The sequence below is a fragment of the Mauremys reevesii genome, linkage group 3 (assembly GCF_016161935.1).
Source record: "Mauremys reevesii isolate NIE-2019 linkage group 3, ASM1616193v1, whole genome shotgun sequence".
NCBI lineage: Eukaryota > Metazoa > Chordata > Testudines > Geoemydidae > Mauremys > Mauremys reevesii.
In genome coordinates, this window is record NC_052625.1 from 83,024,643 (window position 1) to 83,048,392 (window position 23,750).

Sequence of the window (23,750 nt, forward strand, 5' to 3'; positions counted from 1 at the left end):
TCGATGCAGTGGGAACCAAGCCAGCCCCGCTCCGCGCGCTGCACACACAGCAAGGGCGAGGAAATTGCCTTGCAATAAACAATAGCCTCCTGCCGCCGCACCGCCAGCGCCTCCTGCCGAGGTCAGCCCCTCAGGAGCTGTCCAGCCACTCCGCAGCGGCAGCCAGAGGGGCGGCTCTGTGTGCAGCCCGGCTTGCGGAGCTCCGCCGCCTCCGCCCAGCCAGGCGCTGTCCCGCCCCCGGGGTGCTGAGCCGGAGCGCCGGGGGCCACCCTGGGGCATGGGCAGGGAAGGCGGCAGCGAGCCCCGTCCTCGCCCCGCGCCGCGCCTCGGCGGGCCTGTCTGCTGAGCCGGCCGGCCCGGCCATGGAAGAGGAGCTGAAGTGCCCGGTGTGCGGCTCGCTGTTCCGGGAGCCCATCATCCTGCCCTGCTCCCACAACGTCTGCCTGCCCTGCGCCCGCACCATCGCCGTGCAGACGCCCGAGCGCGAGCAGCACCTGCCCGCCTTGCTGCAGCCCCGGGCCCCAGGGGCGGCGGCGGGGCCCGGGCCGGCGGCGGGCTCGGAGGCTGAGTGCGCCGCGGGGGGCGGGAGCGGCGGCGGCGGCGGGGAGCACGCGGACAAGCTGAGCCTGCACAGCGAGAGCGACAGCGGCTACGGCTCCTACACCCCCAGCCTCAAGTCCCCCAACGGGGTGCGGGTGCTGCCGCTGGGGCCGGCCCCGGCCGGCTCCTCTTCGGCGGCTCTGCCCCGCGGGGCGGGCCCCAGCTCGTCCCTCACCTGCCCGCAATGCCACCGCAGCGCCTCCCTGGACCCGCGCGGCCTCCGCGGCTTCCCGCGCAACCGGCTGCTGGAGGCCATCGTGCAGCGCTACCAGCAGGGCCGGGCCGCCGCCAAGTGCCAGCTCTGCGACCGCAGCCCGCCCGAGGCCGCCGCCGTGGCGTGCGAGCAGTGCGAGGTGCTGTACTGCGCCGCCTGCCAGCTCAAGTGCCACCCGACCCGGGGGCCCTTCGCCAAGCACCGCCTGCTGCCCCCGCCCAGCCTCCCGGGCGGGCCCGGCAAGGCGGCGGGGGGTGCCCGCAAGTTGCCCACCTGCGCCGATCACGAGCTGGAGAACTACAGCATGTACTGCGTGAGCTGCGCTACCCCCGTCTGCTACCAGTGCCTGGAGGAGGGCAAGCACGGCCAGCACGAGGTGAAGGCCCTGGGGGCTATGTGGAAACAGCACAAGGTAAGCCCAGGGGCCTAGGGGTGCCCCCTAACCCAAGCAGCTCAGCCCTGCCTTCATGGCCGGGGGAAGGTCTCTGATCGTTAGCTCCACTCACCTCTTCTCCAGTGCCCTCCAGTTTGGGACCCTCAAGCACTTTCCACAGACTGGGGCTCTGTTTTGGCTTTTGCAACCCTCCTCTGCGCCAAGATCATGCTGAGGTGGGAGGAGACAAAGGTGGCTCTCAGCTACCTTTACTTCTCCCCCATTCCTGGAGCGGACAGGGGGGTTGAACTGGCCCTTTGCTCAAATTAGAGTAGCCCCAGGACTGCTGTAATTTATGCTGTCTAGAAGAGCCCCCTAGACAAGGTTGGTCCTGGAAAGCCACCAGCACACCTCTGAGACATTCCCAGAATGTCTCCTCCCAACTCCAGCCAGCCCCAACACACCTTCTGTGCAAGGGGTGGTGGGGGGGGTGTGATATAAAGCTGGCTACACCAGATGTACCCCACCCAAGAGTCTCCTGTATGGGAGGAATCCTGTTACCCCTTCAGGGCAGCCGTACAGTCACTTCATGCCACCAGAGTAACACAGTGTATCTTTAATGGGGCCAAGGATCTAGCCCCACAGTGAGGAAGAAGTATTCTATGTCAGTGATAGTTCTTGTTGAAGGCGGTGAGATAAGAGGGCGATGCTGGGTGACTCGCCCTAGTGTCTTGATGTTTATCTGAACATTGAAGCTACTTCATTTCCATAATTCTCTGATAGCCTTCAGTTCTCCCTTCCCTTCACACAAATCTCCAATAGGCCCCTCGTCCTTCTTCCCTTCTTGCTGACCCTCCATTAGACCCTGGGCAGCATATTCGCTTCCCATGACCTTCTAATAAGTCAAACGCTCCCTCTCTGTGATCTTGCATTATGCTGTAACTTCTCAACTTCCACATCTCAAACCAAATCCGGTTTCTTCCCAATCCAAATGAAATTAGAGAGGCAGACAGTTGTTGCGCCTTCGATAGCATCTTTAGCTGTCATTTTGCTATAAATGTGTCAGTGACGGAAGGTTGCATGGGACCCACTGGAGGGCAGCAGAGAGGGAAGGTGTGTAGAAGTTTATTTGCAAGTCATGTTAGGACCTTTTAGAGGGCTGTGTGGTGGCTGTGATCCACAGTAATGATGGTAGTTAAGGATGGAGAAGGTGAGGGTCTTATCCACATTGATCAAAAAACTAGTGATGGTAGTGTTTGGTTAAGGGACGGATGAAGGCTTGGCCAGTTCAGAGATTGCTACAGTCTGGTTCACTCATCCCTAGTATTGATACTCATTATAATTTGAACCATTCAGGGAACTTGTTTGGAGACTTTGTACTTTCACATAAGAGGGGGTTTGCTGATATTTGTGTGCAAGATGGAGCTGCTGGGTAGTTTGATCATGCAACCTTTTTATATAAAAAGCTGGGTTTGTTTCATATACTTTTTGGATAGAGACCAAGAGACAATTGTTTTAACATTGATTTGAAGCTTGTCAGTCTTGCCAGGAAGCCTGGATACTGACTCGATTAAGAATTAATGATTAATATTTTACATGTATAGAGTGCTTGTTATCCTCAGCACATTACAGCTATCCATACAGCAGCACTGAACAGGGTCCCTCCCTCATGAAGGGAGAGCACCCAATTGCTACATCCCTTCAGGTGGGGCAGCTTACTTCCTTCTGTTGGCTACTGCAGAGGAAAGGCTCACCTCCTCCCTATTCCCTTTGGTATGACTAGCACCTTTGGGGGTAATGAGAGGGTCTGTGATCATTTTTGGCTACTGCCTAGGGGTAGAAAATGGATCACTTCTGGTGCCCTGATCTCTGGCTCCCCACACAGTAGTTCTGATGTAGAACACACACGGCTTCAATTTGTAAAGACCCTTGAAAAAATCCCACATGGCATCAACTGCACAGAACTTTGTTTATTGATCAGAAGAATAAATGGGTGAATTAGCCCTGATAGTACTTCAGTCTGTGTTTCAACAGAGTCAAGGTATTTCCAGCTAAGGATTTACTTAGACCACTAAACCATCTCCAGAATAACTTGATTTTTTTGTGTTCAGGAGTTAAATTCACTTGACTCATAAGCTTCAGGTCGTGAATTCACAGCTTTTGCCATTTATGCTAATTGCAGAATCTGATTTTGCGTGGAAAGTCTTCATTAAGGAGTCTACTAAACCCCTGATGAACAATGATTGATTTCAATATGCAGAAGTGATTAGTGTTTTGTAGATTGTGAAGCCAGTTTGTGTTCCACTGGAGTCTACTTGTGCTACATCTGATTAACGCCTTTTGAAATGGTGTGATAAACTGTGGTGCTGATCAAGATACATTGTAAATCATTTCTCATTCTTACAAACTTTGTCAGAGGAATGAACTAAATTTTGTTGTTTAGTATTTTCACTGCATTTTTCCTCCGGAGGGTGTGTTCTCACAGAATGTGATTTTCCCTTGTTATATATAGTTTGAATGTTATGATAAAGGTTCTAAAGGAAACAGAAAAATAACCTAAAATTAACTAATTTTTGTGACAGTAGTAATCTTTTCATGTCTTGTAAGTGTTAATTATCCTAGAACAATATACTTGACAGGAAATAAAAATATTGAAACTGCCAACAGGAGCCAGTCTAACCCCTCATTTCATGTTTATTTCGGAATTGGATATTTGTAGTTGGAACTAAGTAAGTTTTCATATGCAGTAATTTACACCTACTGCCTCCTGGGTCCTGTAACTTTGGCCAACCATAAATTAAAGTGTTGTATTTAGAATTATATGGCAAATTTAATTGTTTGTACATGTTATTGCTAGATAGTCTAGCTCATTCGCCATGAGCATTTTGTAGTCATGTTAGTTTAATAAAGATACTTTCCCTAGAAATATATGTAGGAATCTGCCATAACTAAATTATTTTGGAGAAGTTAGAAATGATGTAATATACGGACAAAGAGCCAGATCCTCAGTTGGTATAAATCAGTGGAGGCTCATTGATTTATATCAGCTGAGGTTCTGGTGGGACGGCTTTAAAGGGATTGATCAAAATTGTTTGCTCCTATTGTTGGAGGGAAGGATATTGTACTTTGTGTATGTACAGCACCTAGTATGATGGAGCCATGATCACATTTGGGATCTCTAGGCTCTACTGTAATACAAAAATATTAATAATATTACTGACGATAGATTTAAATTTGTGGGCCCTTTGACTCACAGGTATGGGGAAGCAAGGTGAACAAGTCTCAGCTCTGCAACTTCTGCTGAGTCCTGCCATGTACATCAAAAATATAACTATTGTGCATGTGTGATCTTGTAGTAGAGACGACATCAGGAACTTTAATTGGACAAGCCTCTGTTTAGGACACTGATGCATAGGGAGATGAGCAAGTAGTTGAGGGGAAATATTGGGATATTGATGCATCTTTAGAAGGTAGACCAGAATTTCCCCAAACCTCTACCCTCCATTCCCAGAAACTTGGAAACTCTTTAAGAATTCAGTGCCTGGATCATAGGACGTAATCAGTAGTTAATCTGCTATGATGATGGAGAAAAAGAAAGGTAAATGAGCAATGAACTCTTCTTTTGAAAAAGAATGATAGAATTATCTGTCTCATTTTCTAAAATCAGAGAAGACATCAGTCTTCTATGCCTAGCTAGATTTGATTACTTGTCCTCCTCGTTATCTGTCTGTTACTGTATTTGATAAGAGTATAACCTTTTTACCCATCTACAGAATCCTTATTTCATTGCTAGACCCAGATATTAAAATTAAGATCAATGTGGATAGAACAATATTTGTCAGGAATTATTAATTGTCATGGTTAATGGAGCTTGTAACTTACAGTTTAGCTTCAAGCAAATCCTTCCACCATTTGAAAGAGAGCTCTGAAAGGGTGCTTTTTATAGTGGCTTATGGAGGTTTTAGGCATCTGAATCCATTTTGTTTTAATGGAAAGTACATGGCTAAATCCATTTGCTTTAGAAACTACCCTATAAATGTTTTAATAAACAAGGCTATTATCTCTGAATGGGTTTAGTGATCAGAGAACTGGCTTTCATATTCTACTTGCAGTGGCACAATTACAATTATTTAATGAGTGAAAAAGTTTGGTCAAGTTATTTGATCAGTTTCTTTGTCAAGTTTATGTACAGGGTCTTCTTCATGGTGGCTATATATGAGGAGCTGAGACTGAATGTGCTCAGTCACATTAATATCCATGTAGTTGATGAATGATCTGGATTGACTCTGAATTTAATGGCTGCCATGATAACTAGAGGACAAACCCTAGTTTTTGGCCCCATCCATACTGTGGGATGCATTGTGCTCTGATGCTGGTGATGGGATTAGATGTTGGAGTGGTGGCAATTATATTTTTGTCATGGACTAACTATAGTCATCTTTGTTTTGTGGCTGAGGCACATCTGACCTGTTGGGACCATTCCACTGGCCACTGATTGGCAGAGCACATCACACTCCAGCCCCACGTTCTCCATACTTTGTCACACCATTCCATCACATTTCCACCTGGTGCTTGCAAAAATATGTCCTGTTGGTGAGGTACAGGCACGTGACCAAAAGGAATGTAAAACTGGGGGAATCTTCACCAACCCCTTTGTGATGCTCTGGTGGCACACAGGGACCTTATCAAGGGATAAGGATTTGGCTCAATGAGCCTGGTAAACTTTTGGACCAGACATTGTTACTTCAAATTTTGTGAAATGCCAAGAATTTGAGTAGGAAGCTGAAAAAACGTATATATAAGTACTGACAGCAATAATATAATTATTATAGCTCTTCCTATTAGATTAGTTACACGTTAATTGTAGTAGAGGATATTCTATTTTCAAATTTGGTACCAGTACAATGCATGTAACTGGGCTTAATATAGAACATTTCCATGAACAGGAGGGTAAACATTAGGGTTGATTCTTCATTAAGCCTTCAACGCTATGTCTCATTATAGGCCAATTTGTGCCTACCCCTAAGGTAAGACTCTCCTGTGGTTGTGTTAGAGCTTCCTACCTCATCGGTCAACGCATAGGAAATAGAGCAGAAGGAGCAGCACACCCAATGTCTTCCCTTTCCCAATTGAGCATGTGCATAGGGAGGGAGGGGCGGAGGATGGGTAGAGCATGGGAGGGGGTTGGGTAAAGCAGAGCTGGCACAAGGGGGAAGTGAGCTGTGCCCTTGTCAGGGTAGCTGTAAATCACTTCCCCTCAGGATCAAGCAGAGAATAAATGGTAACTTTGACCCATATCTACAAAGGTACGTAGGTGCCTAAACAACAAAATTAGGTATCTAAATCCCAGTTCTGGCTCCACTGCGAGCCACAGTACTCCTGCCAAACTCTGTAGGTCCCTGAACTCACTCGGCACCTGAGATTTCAAAGTAATCTACTATTGTACTGTAGATAAATATTTAAACAGTTACTGAGGTAGAAAGAGAGAGAGAGAGAATACCTAAATACCTTTGTGGATCTGGACCTAAGTGCTAACATTGTAGTAAGAGACCAATGACAAGATCTTCAGCTAGTGTAAATTGGCATAGCTCCATTTGCTTCAATGCAGCTACGTCAATTAACAGCAGCAGAGGATCATCTGGCTCATAGTATATTTTCCACAAGCTGTTTTAATGAAGCACTGCTGGTTGATATAGTATTGAAAGAGTTCCTGAAGTTACATCAGCCATAACATAACACAAAACATAGTGCTGTTGACACTTAGACAGTTTTGCTATTCTTCATCTGTAGTCTGTTGGTTAAATATACTCTAGAGCCTGATCATGCAATTTTATTTGTGAGGGGGCAAAGGTCATTGAAGCTCTATGCAGGGGCAAGGGTCTGCTTCCATGGATGCAATTATAGGAGCAGGGCCTTCATGTGTACTTTTCAGAGGAATAATTTAATGCACTTTTGTGTGTGTTACATCAATATGGTTGTGCAAGATACTGCATGTGTCTAAGGTTGTTATCAAGTAAACAAGATGGGTGAGATAATATCTTTTATTGGACCAACTTCTGTTGGTGAAAGAGACAAGCTTTCGACCTTTCAGAGAGCTCTTCCTCAGCTCTGGGAAAGGTGTTCAGAGTATCACAGCTAAATACAAGGTTATCAAATGCCATGTTTTGAGAAATAATATGTGGTCATGTAAAGATAATTGTAGTACATATGCACAAAGGGGTGGAGTTAAAGTTGCTTAGTCTTGTGGCTAGAATTCTAGTTCAAACGTTGTAAAATTCACCCATTTAAATTATTCATAAACAAAACATTATCTTAAAGTTGTCATACAATGGTGAAAGTACCTTTTTTTTTTTCACCCTCTCGTAACTCAAAATGAGTAAAAGAATTTTTCCAGAAATATTCACCTCTGGGTTAAGTTGACGAACGGATGCTTTCAGCCCCAAAATAAATTTTTACACAATGTTACAAGACTATACAAACAAGGGTTTGTAATGAAAGTTCTAATATATTTTAACTGTAGCTGACACTACAAAGTTTGTAAACATTTCAGGTTTAGAGTTAAGAAATTGCTAGTTTAGATATCATTTGGGGATTTTTCAGCATGACAGACACTATGTAAATGTAAGATACTATCATTTCAGTGCATATGTGAACAGTTTCAGGCTTTTGTAAGTGTTGTGACTTAGCTAGTCATTACATTTAATTGGAAAATGGAGACAATAACTGACTACCCACACAGAGATTCACCCTTACTAAATCTCTTACAATTGAAATGCTAACTTATTATTTTCTAGCACAAATCCTCTGTGCAAGTAAGAATGCATGTGACGCCAAGTAAGCCTTTTAACATTTAATTGTAAGAAGTAAGGATTAGTATTTGCATTTTTTTGCAATTCATTTGCATTTTATCTCTAATTTTTTCATTTTAAATTCTGTTTCTTACAGACACAGTTGTCTCAGGCTTTAAATGGTGTTTCAGATAAAGCAAAGGAAGCTAAAGAATTTTTGGTTCAGCTGAAAAATATATTACAGCAGATACAGGTAATTGTATACTACTTGTTTTGATAATACAATAATCATTAGAGCTGAGTGCATAATTTATTTGATGACTTTAGTCTCTTGCTGTTCACAGATTGCCTGGAATAACACACTCTTTTCTTGAATGTATTTGTTAGGCAAAATTATTCATCAATTAATATCTACAAATATTTGTTGGCCTGTAGATTGTATGCCATTTGTTGCAAGAATTGGAAATTTGAACTGTGTTGTTTAGTTTCTGATTGGACTTATTGGTTGTATGGTGTGTTTCTGTTCACATACTGGATGAGTGTAATTCTTAGATTCAGGCTTTTGGTAAAAATACTAATTTTTACAAATTCCAAATTTACTACCTGTGAATAGTCTAACATTTGCTTAAATTATGCTGTTTCTGAGAACATTCTTGTATTTTAATTGTTAGGATATTTGTGGAAAGCCAAAATACAAAAAGGGCACAAGCAGTGCCAAAATGAACGTGGGCAGGGAGGGAGTTTGTGTGGAAATTATTGTTGTGTATGTTTCTGTTCAGCTCCGATCATTGGATTTCAACTCATTACAGTGAGCAAAAGACTAATTAATGTCTTTTAAAACACACATTTATATTTGCACTACAAGAGCACAAAACCAGTATGAAACTCAGTTGTTTTTTTCAAGTGAATATAGGCTCATGAAAGTTGCTGGATATTAGGAATTTTCACCTCTCTGTCTACCCAGAGAACAGGTCTGGGACATGCAGCAGCAGTGCCTGCTTCCCTATACTGACTCACCAGGGCACTAGGGGAGGATTATTATTGTTCTAACTAGTGATTTTTTCTAGCATGGCTTCTGTGGTCTACCCACTGTGTGCTGTCTGCTTTACTTCTGGCCCTTTGGTCACCAGTGAGCAATCCCCAGTTCCTGCTTTGCGCAGAAAGGGAAGGCGGGAGTTTGAGAAATACAGATTTGATCTAAAATTAAATTATTTAAAAAACCCAGATTGAGTTTATACCACAAATGCTGTCAACATATGCAAAGTGCCACAGAATGTTGTATCCCCCACCCTTTGCATTCCTTTGTTGCTCTGCTAGATGCACCAGTTCATTCATTCATTCATTACCAAGTGATATGGGCGCCAATAACAGATCTCCATAGGAACTGGCCAAACCACCAACTCATGTCCCTTAGGCCCAGGTATTTCTTGGGCGGCTCTTTTCCAGCTTGCCTTGCAGGCGCTGCAGTGCCTGTCTGGTGATGTTGGTTGGCTGCTTGCGTAGTGTATGTCCTATCCAGCCCCACCTTCTCCTTCTAATTTCTTCCTCTGCTGGGAGTTGACGGGTCCTCTCCAAGAGGTGGATGTTACTGATGGTGTCCTAGTAGGGTCAGGTTGTTGCTCCTCATCTCTGCTGCAACCTGCGCCGTCTTTCCTGACTCGTACATGGTCCTCACGTTCCATGTGCCGATGGTAATCCTCCTGGCTGCAAGAAGGGTGATCGGCTTAGTGGCTTCCTCGCGGCTTTCACCACCCAGCGTCATGCATCTTCGAGTTGAAGACCCTTCTTTTTCCAGGCTAAAAGTCTCTGTTAACTCTATTGTTGGCGTTTCTGTAGCAAGCTGATTTTTACAGGGTGGAGTTGCTAGCCCCACGCCCAACCCTCCTCCTTTACCCTGACTTGGGACAGGCAGATGGCCCCAAAGGACCTCTCTGGTGGAGTTAGATGCACCAGTAAGGGAGATTAATTTATTTTTTTAAAGTGATATGGATAACTGACTGATAGGAACTGGCCTAAACCACCAACTCATGTCCCTTAGGCCACCAAACAGCTGTCAGATGGTAATGAACTTCAGCCACTCACTATACACATTGAATAGCTTTGAAGCAGTGAGCTGCAGGTGAAGGACTCCATAGTCCATTACTGATCCACTGGGTCACCTAGCTCCCCTCAGTAGCTACTTTTACCCTTTTGAAACCTAAAGATGAACATTTACAAATATTTAAAACTGTGCTGTAAAATCCTTTAATGCATATGAACAGAAACACTGGCAAATTGTTATGCATAATGGTATTGTCATAGTTAGAGTTGAATGACCAGGATTTGTCTGTTCTGGTATTCGTGACTATGACCCCCTGAATCTCCACCCCATGTTACTAAAATCCTAGAGGTGAACCCAAAGTAGAAACCTGCAGCTAATTCCCACCCTCTGAATTTTGAGGAAATTTGAATCTGGAGTTGGACTGAACTCCACATCATGGGCCTATCTCTATAATGGGTCTAAACCAGAACACAAAATCTGAACAAATCAGAACACTGGGAATGTTTGAATTCAGATCCATGGCCTGAGATGAGAAGCGTGATTCTGGTTGTCTCTAATAAATACCTCAGTACCGGGGCCGGCTCTAGGCACCAGCCCAGCAAGCAGGTGCTTGGGGCGGCCACGGGGAAGGATCTTCAGCGGCAGGTCCCTCAGTCCTTCTTGGAGCGAAGGACCTGCCGCCGAAGACTGAAGTGGTGGCGGTAGAGCTCCTGCAGATCGCGATCATGGCTTTTTTTTTTTTTTTTTTTTTTCCGTTTAGGGTGGCAAAAACCCTGGAGCCAGCCCTGCTCAGTACTGGCAGCCTCCCACTTTCACTCCTCAGCAGAACTATCTTACATGCAAACATTTGCTCAATGGAGTAAAAGATGTGTAGTTTTTATCATTGTATTTAAACACCATACAAGTCAGACAGCAAGTCAAACCCTTTACTCCCTTGCTTAGCAAGAGAGAGCTGTGCTCTTACTCTTGGGTTCACGGCCTCCTTTTTTTTTCTCTGCTCTTATTTTTTTCCCTGACTGTGGATTTCTGCTTTTCTTCTCTCTTTTTTCTCTTCTTAGGTCACTTTCAAGTCCCTTACGCTGTTCTTCTTGCACTCTTCAAAACCTGCCTAATTGCCCTCACTACCTCTTTCCTGACTCTCTAAGGGGCCTTGTTGCTGACATTATATGATTTTCACTCCCATCTGCTGCAAGTAGTACTGGGGGGGTGGGAGTGGGAGTGTAGTCCCCATGACAGGAGCACCCACAAGAGCACTCATTCTGACTCAAGTTCTGTGCAGAAACCAGCGTTTCCCTATCATCTTGTGAAAGACAAAGTGAAGGCACAGGGGGATATAACCCAAGTAGAGGAGCGACAGATACAAGCAGAAAGGGGCTGGAGCTAACCCGTGGTCTAGTTGTAGCTCATCTAAGTTCAGCCCAAGCTTGGTCCCTTGCTCCCCATGCTAGCAGAGAACCATGGGTGATTCTCACAGGACTAGGCTGCACTGAAGCATACACCACTGCAGCTTCACTGTTCAGGGACATAGCTCTCTTGGGTATGTCAGCTCGAGCTACACCAAGCCTGTGCCTGCAGTATAGACCTAGCCAAAGAGGCGGTGCATTCAGCTCCCGGGGAAGAATGTTCTTTCTCTCCTTAATCAGAGAGAGGGCTGCATGAATCATGGCTTAGGGCAGGGGCAGGCAAACTTTTTTGCCTGAGGGCTGCATCGGGTTTTGGAAATTGTATGGAGGGCCAGTTAGGGGAGGGGGCTGTGGCCCGCCCCCCGCATCCACTCCCCCCAGGACTCCTTCTCCATGCAACCCTCCCATTCCCTGATGCCCCCCTGGGACCTCTGCCCCATCCACTCCCATCCGCTCCCTGACCGCCCCCAGAACCCCTGCTCCTGACTGCCCCCGCTGCCCCATCCATCCTCTCCTCTCATTCCTGATGGCCCACCCGGGACCCCTGCCCCATCCAACCACCCCTTCTCTCTGTCCCCTGACTGCCTCCCACCATCCCATCCAACCCCTCTGCTCATTCCTGACTGCCTCCCCCGGAACCCCTGCCCCATCCAACCACCCCTTCTCCCTGTCCCTTGACTGCCTCCAGGACCCCTGCCCCTGACTGCCCACCGCCACCCCATCCAATCCCCTCTCCTTCCTGACTGCCCCCTGGGAACCCCTGCCCCATCCAAACACCCCTTCTCCCTGTCCCCTGACCGCCTCCGGAACCCTTGCCCCTGACTGCCCCCTGCTGCCCCATCCAACCCCTCCTCTCATTCCTGACTGCCCCCCTGGGACCTCTGCCCCATCCAACCACACCTTCTCCCTGTCCCCTGACTGCCCCCTGCTGCCCCATCCAACCCTTCCTCTCATTCCTGACTGCCCCCCTGGGACTCCTGCCCCCATTGCACCCCCCGGTTCCTCGCCGTCTGACTGCCCCGACCCCTATCCCTGCTCCCGCCCACTCTCCCAAACTCCCCTGCCCTCTGTCCAACCCCCTGCTCCCTTCCCCCTTAGCGCGCTGCCTGGAGCACTGGTGGCTGGAGGTGCTACAGCCACACTGTCTGGCTGGAGCCAGTCATGCCATCGCCACCGCGGAGCACAGCACTGGGTCAGGCCGAGTTCTGCAGCTGAACTGCCCCAGAAGCTCACTGCCCCGCCACCTAGAGCATTGCGCCAGCGGCGGAGCAAGCTGAGGTGCACGCAGGGGAGGGAGCAGCAGGGGAAGGGCCAGGGGCTAGCCTCCCGGGCCAGGAGCTCAGGGGCTGGATGTGGCCCGTGGGCTGTAGTTTGCCCACCTCTTGCTTAGGGTGTGAGGATGAGGGTAATAAAATTTAATCTAAAAACGGAGGTAGATTGAAATAAATAGAGGGGAAGAGAAAAGCCGAAACAAAGGGAAAAAGATGGGCATAAGTAACGTGTGCATGTGTAAGGGATAGCTATGCAGAGCCTGATTCTCCTCTCACTTACACTATTTTTACTGTAAGGTAACTCCAATGACTTCAGTAGAGATATTCCTGATTTGTGGCAGTGTAAATGAGAGCAGAGGCTTGATGCTGCTCTAATATTGGTGTAAATCAGGAGAAACTGTCAAAGTCAATGGAGTTATATTGGTGCAAAAGGGGTATAAGAAAGAAGAGAATTGGGCTCATTGACTATAGAGCTAAATTTCATTTTCCTTTCCTGTCTAGATGTCCCTTCTGTCACTTGAATCAAGTCAACAGGAAAGATCGAGACTAGAGGGATTTGGCACCAATGCTTATTGATATCCCAAAGTAGGGATACTTTGTAGAAGAGATGGCACTTGCATCTTAAGACAAGATGCCTATTTAAACCTAATTTAGCTTGGCAATGGCTTCAGAATAATGAACTAAAATTGGCAAACCATCTTTTTCTAAAACTGATTTTTTTCCAGCGATAAAGAGACATACATGTAGTCCCTAACATAAACAAAGCATTGTGTATAACCCATACATCCTGGGGCAGCAAATTGTGCACATTCATAGATTTATATTTAAAGCCTAAAAGCATTCAGGAATTAATTCCTGGAAAAGTAACACTTGTGGTTTTAATAACTGATTTCAAAGAGAACCTTGTTAGAGAAATGGATAGGTTAATGGTCTAAAAATACTGTAAATCCTTTGGTAACTTTATCTCTCTGTTATCACTGGGCCTGATTTTCCACTGTTTTTCACTTTGGAGTCATTTACTCTAATGCAAAGTGCATGTAAAACTCTCCTCATCAGACAGATAGTATTTCACACCCACTTTACACAGGTGTAAATGCCCACATGAGGTGAACCAGTGTTTATATCTGTTGACAGATGAGTTCTTCCCTGAGACTCTCTATTGATTCAGGGGGATTTAAGCTTAAAGTTAAGCACATGCTTAAATGCTTTGCTGAATTGGGGTTCTAAGAAGACGACAATGGAGAACTTTGCCAGCTATACTTGTCCTGGGAAAACTGACTACCACAGTGGCCAGCTTGTTAGAAGTGGATATCAGTGACTATATCAAATGTAGAGAATTGTCCTCCAACCTTTAGGAAGGCAATAGGATAAATCTAATTTTAGCCAAGTGGACAAATCACATTAGTAAAATATAATCCAAGGGGGAAACAGAGAGAGACATTGATTTAAATAGGATTTAAGCACATGCTTAGGGCTGGTCTACACTACGGGGGGAAATCGATCTAAGATACGCAACTTCAGCTACGTGAATAACGTAGCTGAAGTCGAAGTATCTTAGATCGAATTACCTACTGTCCTCACGGCGCAGGATCGACGTCCGCGGCTCCCCATGTCGACTCCGCTACCGCCGTTCGGGTTGGTGGAGTTCCGGAGTCGACAGGAGCTCATTCGGGGATCGATATATTGCATCTAGATGAGACGCGATATATCGATCCCCGAGAAATCGATTGCTACCCGCCGATACGGCGGGTAGTGAAGACGTAGCCTTAAAGTTAAGTACACTAAAGCTTAAGTGCTGAACTGGGGTTTGGGGAGAAGCTAGTTAGACAGCTCAGTGTCTCCTGGAAACAGGAGCATGAAGGCTTCCTTCCCCTCCTCGAGCAGCTGCTTAGCTTGTATGATGACTTCCATTTAAACCAGTCTTATGTTGTGAATTCCATGGGAGTGAAATTCACCGGTGTGCAGAGGACCAGCCCAAAGCCCAGTGCTATTTAAATCCCATTTAAGCTCTGACTAAAGTGCTGCATAGGCCTTCTGCTGGTCCTCTGTACAGAAGTGAATTCTACTGCCATGTGACTAAAACCTACAGTGTATTATTTTTAAAAGGCTAACCAAATTCATGTTTCCAGGGAAGATGTGCTAACTACAAGAAGCTCAAAAAAAACGTGCTCAGGTTAAAATTGTTCCTTTCATTGTGCATATTGCTCTCAGCCTTCATCTTGAGGCAATATACCACAATCTCAAGAATTCTATTTAGTCTTGGTTTATTCCCCTTGGGATCAGTCTGTGGACTCCATTCTGCTCAAGTTACTATGGTGCAACCCCCCTGATTTCAGAGGAGTTTCAGTGAGGTAACAGAGCAGAATTTGGAATGATATTTTAATAATACATAGAGACTCCCAAGCATTCATTTGTCTGGAAAATGCTAGTATATTAAGGGGTTACAATAAATCAATTTTGTAGCATGATCATCTTGACAGTGTCCCTTAAGGCATTTTGTAGCCAGCAGTGTTAACAGTGCAATATGTAATGGAATCACAAAGGAAACATGACATGCCAAACTCTTGAAAGGAAACATTTTCTAAATGTAAAACATGTATATTGGTTTGGGTAAATAACAGCTTTTACTGCAAAAAATTCATTTTCATAGATGAATATGATTGTCACCTTCTTCTAGGAGAATGGGTTGGATTATGAAGCTTGTCTGGTTGCTCAGTGTGATGCTCTGGTTGATGCATTAACTCGTCAAAAGGCAAAACTGCTCACAAAAGTTACCAAAGAGCGTGAGCACAAATTAAAGGTGAGTACAACTATTATGAGTTGCAAGCATTCCAGAGAGTGTAGCTACAAATATTTCTATTGAAGTGACTCTTTAGCCTAGAGTTAATGCACATTAGGCTAAGTCCTGAAGTCCTTATTCAGTTAAAATTCCCATTGACCAGATCTTGAAGTCCTTATTCAGGCCCCAGTTTAACAAGATACATAAGCATGACTTCAATGGAATTATTCATGTGTTTAAAGTTAGGCATGTGCTTAAGTAACTTGCTGAATTGGTGCTTCAAACTTTAGGCAATACTCTTATTGAAGTTTATGGGTCAAATCCTAATAAAGGTAATCATTGGAGATATACTAATCTCCTAGAACTGGAAGGGACCTTGAAAGGTAATTGAGTCCAGCCCCCTGCCTTCACTAGCAGGACCAATTTTTGCCTCAGATTCCTAAGTGGTCTCCTTAAGGATTGAACTCACAACCCTGGGTTTAGCAGGCCAATGCTCAAACCACTGAGCTATCCCTCCCCCCTCCTGACAGGTGCTAAGTAATCTCAACTGATCCCACTGAAATCAACAGGCAGTTCAAGCACTCATTACCTCTCTGGTTTTGACCAAGTGGAAGCAATCTTGTTTGGGAAAGGACTGAATAAAAATTTCAGGATTTAGTCCATTTTTTTAAACCTTCAGAATCTCAAGTGTCCATGAGAGACATCCTGAGATCCTTTTTCACTCTCTTCTTAAGAGAAAGGGGAAGGAAAGAGAAAATATAACTGGCTGATTGGAGTGGTGGTCAGTAGGGTTCTTTGTGGTGAAATTTCATGCAGCTCATAGCTCTGTATTTGAAGATATTACAAGTTCTGGGTCATTACAAATATTTTAGATTTTTTTTCTATTGTCTGATTAACACAATATAGAGGGAATGGACAGACTGCTTCAGCTCGGTGTTCCGGGAACCCCACTCTCGCAACTTCCTAAATTAGTGATGTCCCACTAAAAGGCCTCATTCTCCTCTCACTTACACCATTTTTACCTTGAATAACTCCATAGACTGCAGTGGACTTACTCCTGATGAGAGCAGAAACAAGTCCAAAATTGCAGAAAAATGAGAGATGTGCCTTTCTTATTCTTTTCCTCTGGATGAACAAGGGTCTACTGTAAATTGTGAAGGGAATGATAGAATATAGATGGCCCAGTAGTCCTCATAGTTATCCTGTTTAATATATTGGGTTTAAGTTATTTTGTTATTAAAAGCTCAAATTTTAATGGAAGTATGGTTGCATGTTCAGTGAACAAATTCTACACCCATTTGATCCTAACTCCTTCAGCCATGAGCAGACCTGGGTATTCAACACTTAATCTGCTCTGATAATTGAGATTCCCTGTACATGACATTTTGCCAAACTAATTATCAGTATTTACAATACAGAGCAAAGAACTGTAGCTGATGCAGATGGGTAATACCCATATGACAGCTAAAACAAACATAGCTTTAACACTCTCTTCCATTCACTGCTGCTTCTGAAATAATTTACTTGATTCAGTGAAGGCTGAGACGATTATCATAAATGTCCTGAGCTTTTCATTTGCAGGTTGTTTGGGACCAAATAAATCACTGTACTCTGAAGCTACGTCAGTCGACAGGGCTTATGGAATACTGTCTGGAAGTAATCAAAGAAAATGATCCCTCTGGTTTTTTACAGGTATTTTCTTTTTTACTCTTGTGAAGAAACAAAAAAATTATACAGGAATGTAAAACTTGCTATGGTGGAGTGTTTGGCTTAATGGCTTGGAAATGGGCTATGGAGTCTATCAGCTGCAGGTTCACATTCTGTCCTTGTCAATATAATACCTAGAAATTATTACAATTTGGTGGCTAATAGGAAATGATTTTGGTGGCATCTATGCATTTCCCCATAGACAAGGGTCTGCATCACCCAAAAAACTCCAACATAGTTGGTACTCTTGTTGGTAGTTTAAGTAGAGGCCAAGATTTGAATGGATATGGAAGATCAATTTTCCCCTTTGCCCAGCCTGCTGTCTTTGCAGTGGAATGGGGTAGGGGACCATCAGGGAACTGGTTATGGCTTCCTGATTTTTGCACCAACCCAGTCCTAGTGTCAGTTAGAGCAGCCTAGAGACCTTACACCATTGATATTCCAAGCCTCCAGCTTGCTCCTGATATGTCCCCTTCCTGGCACCATACCTCTCAAGCGTCAAACCTGCCAAGTGTGTGAGTGCAATATGGGTGCCAATTTTGATGCAGATATGGAACACCTATCTTATTGCATGTCAAACCTAATTTACAGATGATGATGTTTTCTAGATTATGAGACTTCATTTAAAGCAGCATTTCTCAAACTGGGGTCCGCAAAGGTACTCCATGGGGTCCACCAGCCCCGCTGTTCAACTCCTCCCCCTCCCTCCCAGTGCCTCCTGCACGCAGGGGAACAGCCAGCGGCATGCAGGAGGTGCTGGAAGGGAGGAGGAGGAGCAGAGACAGGGAATGCTCAGGGGAGGGGGTGGAAAGAGGTGGAGAAGAGGAGAGGCAGGTGTGGAGTGAGGCTGGGAAGAGGGTGGGGCCTTGCGGGAAGGGGTGGAGTGGGGGCAGGGCCTGGGGTTGAGCAGAGGACTCAGGGGGCAGGCGGGCGGGTTGTGAAAACTTTTAAATCAAAATGGGGGTCCTTGGGTTGCTAAAGTTTAAGAACAGTTGGTTTAAAGGATTATTTTCTCACTATGTGAATTAATTAAACCACCTTTTAAAATGAAAACTGGGAAATCAAATCCTTGTCACATGCAGCCATAAAGTCCCCTAATCTGAGGCATCATCAGGATAGAACCCTGGTGTTCTAGATCCTCAGCACAGACCTTTACCACTTGAACTACAGATGGAATTACTGTTCTCTCTGTGAACCAGCCTGTAAAGGTGGCCTTAACAGTGGGTTATATAACTCTTCGCTAGATAGCAGTTAATATTGGAGATGAGGATGCTTGGTTCTATCCCTGACTCTGGGAAAGAAACATGATGTAATGTTTGGAGACAGGAAAACCAAAGCACGTATCAGAAACCTTAGTTTTATTCTCTCTTCTGCTCCCAGATAACCCATGTAGGGATATAAAGGATGGGGGTTATAGGTACCCCCACATGGGCAATTAGTCCATAGCACAGTCTAACCCCAAATTAACACATGGAAAAGTCTAAATAGTTTCTTTGATCCAAACTACCATTTACCATGGTATTTTAATAGAGCTAAATATTACTCAGTCTTCACTGAAGCTATGTGCCAAACTCTGAGAGGTTCTGAACATCTGCAGTTTCCTTGTCTCAGGATTTGGCCTATTGGAGTTTTGCCTCCGCAAGAACTAAATAATAGCTGAATAAGGATTTTGGGGATGATCCTGGGTCAATTACAAAAGAAAACATGGTGACCAGCAGGTGTCTTCTTCCTCCCTTTGCCAAGTGTAAAGAGTTACTATCTGATCATTTAGGCTCAGCTATTATAATGAAATCTCCATACTGACATGCTTTCTTCTGACTTTCTCTAGTTTGCCATTCAATATGGATTTATTAAGTTGTTTCTGGAAATTATAAGGTCTTTTCATGGTTACCATTACAAACCCAACAGAAGGGGGTCAATACTTACCTTGGCAGTATTCATCAAGCCCTAATAGCTTCTGGTTGAACTAGAGCAGAGCTTTAAGAGTGGCATCCAATCTTAATTTAATGGAGAATCAACCTCACTCTTTGGAGAGCTGTTCCAATGGTTAATTCTCCTCACTGTTAAAAATGGGCACCTTATTTCCAGTTTGAATTGTTCTAGCTTCAATTTCTGTCTGCTAGACTTTGCTAAATTAAAAAGCTTTCTAGTGTCAGAAATCTCCCTTCTATTCACGGAGATGAAACGAGACATCAAGACAGCTGCCATGCAGATCAGAGAGGAAACACCGCTTTCTGTGTGGCTCTCAAGCAGTTAAGATACATCCCCAGCCCTGTTCCACAAAGCTTCTTTTCAAAGAAAACTAGCTTTTCCAACTCTCGCAGGGGATTTGCTTTGAAAAGACAACATGGGAAGATGCAACACACATGGAACTCACAGCAAAATTACCACGTGCCCTGCTTCAATTAGGCCATGAGGCTCACAGTCACTTTGTATGATGTAGCATAGTCATTCAGATCTGTCACTTCTAACTTATTCTGGTCTATTTTTGCATTTGCAGTTTCACTAAAAGCCTAATGTTCTTTTTAAGATTTCAGATGCTTTAATCAAACGTGTTCAGGTGTCTCAGGAACAGTGGGTCAAAGGAGCCTTGGAACCAAAAGTATCAGCTGAATTTGACCTGACTCTGGATAGTGAACCTTTACTACAGTCAATTCACCAGCTGGATTTTATTCAGATGAAATGTAGGGGTGAGCTTTTGTGATTTGATTTTTATTTTTTTTCATGTCTGCTTTGAAACTGTAGAGGGGAGGTGAAGGAAGGTGGGGAGAAAGAGAAACTAGTTGCAGTTTATGGATAGTTATTTTTGTCTTTGCTTAATCAAACATGAATTTACCAAGGAGTGCTTTCACCTCACCTCAAGTGACCCAGACAAGCTCAGACAGTGAAATTAGGTGAAGTTAAAGATTTGAAAAGATAAAAGTTTCAGACAAAGACCATCTGTCTGTTTTGAAGGTGGTGAAGACACTGGTGTCAATATGAACTTGAAAACAACTTAGCACCTTTGTGTAGCATTAACAAGTTTAATACAGTTAATTAAAAATGAGGCCTCCCTCAGTAACAATGACAGAAAAGCAGCCTGGTGATGTTTGTTTCCTGTGGTCAGGGAAGGGAGAACGAAAGGAAGGCCGGGGCGGGAAGTTAAGCTAAAAATGGCTGAAAGTAGGAGCTGGTAGAGAATAGGTGCCATTTGCAAAAAACACTGTAATGCAATTTTAAATGTTGTGCTTGGAGCTTGGATACCAGGGAGACAGGCACATCCAAACTGGATGTATGGACAGATAGACAGACATTTCGTAGGGGCCTGATCTAAAGCCCATCGAGATCAATGGGAGTGTTTCCATTGACTTCAATAGGCTTTGAATCCAGGCCTAAGGATACATGTGGAAGACACGGAAGAGTCTACCAGAAAGTATTGGATGGGTTGAAAATAATTTTGTTTTTCTCTGATTCCACAAGAGCAATCCATAAACATGAGGATTCATGTTCATCTAGTAATTTATCTGTTCTCTGTAGGCTTAGTTCTGAACTGAAACATGCGCAAGCAAATGCGAACAGAGTGGCTAATTTGACAGATAAATCCTTGGAGAAACAATGGAAATTGTTGAATTCAGATAAATAGTTAAAGGCCAAAATAAGCTCTTTGAGAGGGGATTGCATCTCAGCATAAATGGGTTATATTAATGAAGCCACTCTAAAAACATCAGTAAATTGCCCCTTTAAAAATTTAACAGCAAGAAAAATAGAAGCGAGAGCACAAGGCATGAGATTTAAAATGTAACTGAGAAAGTCTGAGTGTTATATGCAGAGGAGTCAGTTGTCAACTTAGACTGGTGTTTTAATCAATCTAAATTTAATAATGGTTTATAGTCCCCCCTGAACAACTAATAATGAATTTAACTAAGCCACTCATGCATTCCAAACAGCTAAGCAACCCAGAGAGTACCTGAGATGGGAACACCTTAGATTTTTGGCTTCCAGACATTCATCATTTTTTAATTTACAACCTGCAGAAAATCACTCTCCCTCCCTTCCTGCTCTAGGCCATGTCACCTCCACTCGCTTGTGTATTTGGAGGGTAGAATCAAGGCTGTGCCCACTCTCTGCCCACCTGCATTGGTGGGGAATAGTGGGCATGTAGCACCTGCTTTCTCCTTGGGACCTGTACCCAAGGACCAGCTAGCCCTTTCAGGGGCATAGGGAAGGCTCTTACTTCCCCTTATGCTGTGTGATCAAGTAGTACAAGCCGTATTCTAGTTCTAAATAAATGTACAATCACAGGAAGATAGGAATTGTTTGACATATAGAGAGACATATATATATATATGAATGAAATTTTTGGCTGTATGCCTATTTCTATTTAACCATATAGGGTATGTTTGTACTGCAATCATGGGGTGTGACTCAGCTCAAGTAGACATACCCAAGCTAGCTATAATCTAGCTACCTCGGGTTCTGAGCAGTGAATCTGTGCAGTGTGCACTTCAACATGGGCTGAACAAGCCCACACTGCACCCTGGATAATTATTCACAGTGGTAGCCAGCACTGAAATGCACCCTGCTGCAGGCTCTCCAGGTCCCAAGGTAGCTAGATTAAAGCTAGTTCAGGTATGTGCACTTGAGTTGCAGCCACACCCTGTGATTGATGTATAGACATGTTGGTATTTACTGGACTTTATTTTTGTGATCTCAATCCTTTTCTCCCCCAGTTCATTTCCATTCCATACAAGATGGAAAGGTACCTTTGTATTCCTGACATCCGTCCATGTCCAGCCTGCCCCAGTATGTGTTGGCTTGCCCCCAAAACTTTTCTGTGTCAGCAAGCCGGTGCTAACGGGGACGCTCATTCCTTCTGTAAAGTCTCTCCCTTCCCCACTGATTCCTTAGTGCCTAAAACATTTAAAACCAACTTTACACTATCATCTCATTCACATATTGAGAATCTGAAGTGCCCCCTATCCAGATGGTCCTGCATGTAGAAATGGAAGGGATTATTTCAAAATAAATGGCCATGTTTCACTAGCCTAAAACCAAAGTGGTAAGAAACAGAGCTTTATAAATAACTGGGAAGCCAGCATAACATGTTGAGGCTTTGCTATTTATCCATAAGCTAAATACAGAGCAACCCCTAGGCTTGCATTCCTGAACCAGTAGTCTCACAAAAATATATGCCCCTCCTGAAACCAGCTCCTCTTTTTCCAGTCCCATTCACCACATTGCCCCAGATAGCAATAAATCTTTGCCAACCGTTTTGGTGTCATATGGAAATTCTATCAACTCTCTGTGTTGTTTGGTCTGGCAACAGCAGATTCCGAATGCATTTTAATGACTTTCAGAGCTAAACCACAATGGGAGATCGGGTACAGTCCCAAGGGAAAAAGTTCCAGACTGACCCTTTTAACTGCAAGTTGTTTTTTCCTATATGTTTATTTTCACCCTGGTATCTGAAGATTGGAAACTGGAGGAAGTTGTCCATGTTGAAATAAGGAAGCTGAGAGGTGGGACAGGGAGGAAGGGGAGAACTGCGAGGGGTAACTTCACCCGAGAGGAATGGAATATTGTCATCAGCACTTGTTGATGTCTGAATTTCTGAAATCTTTTTTCAAACCTCTGGCCTCGCCTCATTCAACATCACTGAGCTTGCACAGGTCAGTGGGAGGTGAATGCCTGCTCATAAACAAACATCGATTCACTGTGTTAGACAAAGCAGAATGAAAATGAGATCAGATTGTATTAAATTAGCCCTGGTGTTGACTTGTGCATATATCTTACTGGTGGTCTAAGGATAAGCCTCAGATCCAAAACTAACCTCAGTAAATAATGATCAGGCAGAGTTTCTTTAACAATGAGAAATGTAATCAGTTGCAGATTTACTGCACAGAAAGCACAAGTGTGGTACAGTAACTCCTCACTTAATGTTGTAGTTATGTTCCTGAAAAATGAAACTTTAAGTGAGACAATGTTAAGTGAATCCAATTTCCCCATAAGAATTAATGTAAATGGGGGGGTTAGGTTCCAGGGCAGCTTCCCCTACTCTGCAAGCACCAGAGGCAGGGGGTTCAACCTTCAGCCTGCCCACTCCATGCCTTCCCCCAAGCCCTCACCCTTGACCCATCTCTTCTCGCCCCACACCTCCTCCCCCCTTAATTTCGTTCTCTGCGTCCTGGCTCCTCCCCTCCCTTCTAAATGCCAAGCCAGCTGATTGCCATGCAGGAGAGGGAGGGGAGAGGCGCGCCAAGTCCTCGCTCCTCCCCCCTCCCTTCTGCCGGGGCAATCAGCTGGCTTGTGGCGTTTTGGAAGCAGGATGGAGGAGGAAGGAGCGAGGACTCGGCACACAGGCTCCCTCCCCTGCCTCCCGAATGCAGCAAGCCAGCTGATTGCCCCAGGCAGGAGGGAGGTGGGAGGATCGAGGACTCGGCGCACCTCCACTCCCTCCCCTGCCTCCTGCTGGCGGCAGTCAGCTGGCTTGTGGTGTTTTGGAGGCAGGAGGGAGGGGGGAGGAGCGAGGACTCGGCGCACCTCCCCCGTCCCTCCCCTGCCTCCCGAATGCCACAAACCAACTGAGGCAGGAAGG

General features: G+C 44.8%; 1 protein-coding gene across 12 annotated transcripts in view; it reads left to right on the forward strand.

Annotated features, from left to right (window-relative positions):
- Window positions 1-362: 362 nt before the first annotated feature.
- The window catches only part of TRIM67 (tripartite motif containing 67), a 51,501-nt gene continuing 28,113 nt past the window's right edge, over window positions 363-23,750 (forward strand). For 6 of the 12 annotated variants that reach the window (XM_039532967.1, XM_039532969.1, XM_039532972.1 and 3 more), the window contains exons 1-6: window positions 363-492; window positions 559-1,226; window positions 8,133-8,228; window positions 15,368-15,490; window positions 17,051-17,161; window positions 19,707-19,860. In XM_039532967.1, the coding sequence (XP_039388901.1) occupies window positions 363-492; window positions 559-1,226; window positions 8,133-8,228; window positions 15,368-15,490; window positions 17,051-17,161; window positions 19,707-19,860 (1,282 nt within the window). Of the gene's footprint in view, window positions 1,227-8,132; window positions 8,229-15,367; window positions 15,491-17,050; window positions 17,162-19,706; window positions 19,867-23,750 lie in introns of all 12 variants that reach the window. The other 6 variants (XM_039532965.1, XM_039532964.1, XM_039532973.1 and 3 more) reach the window with 4 other exon arrangements.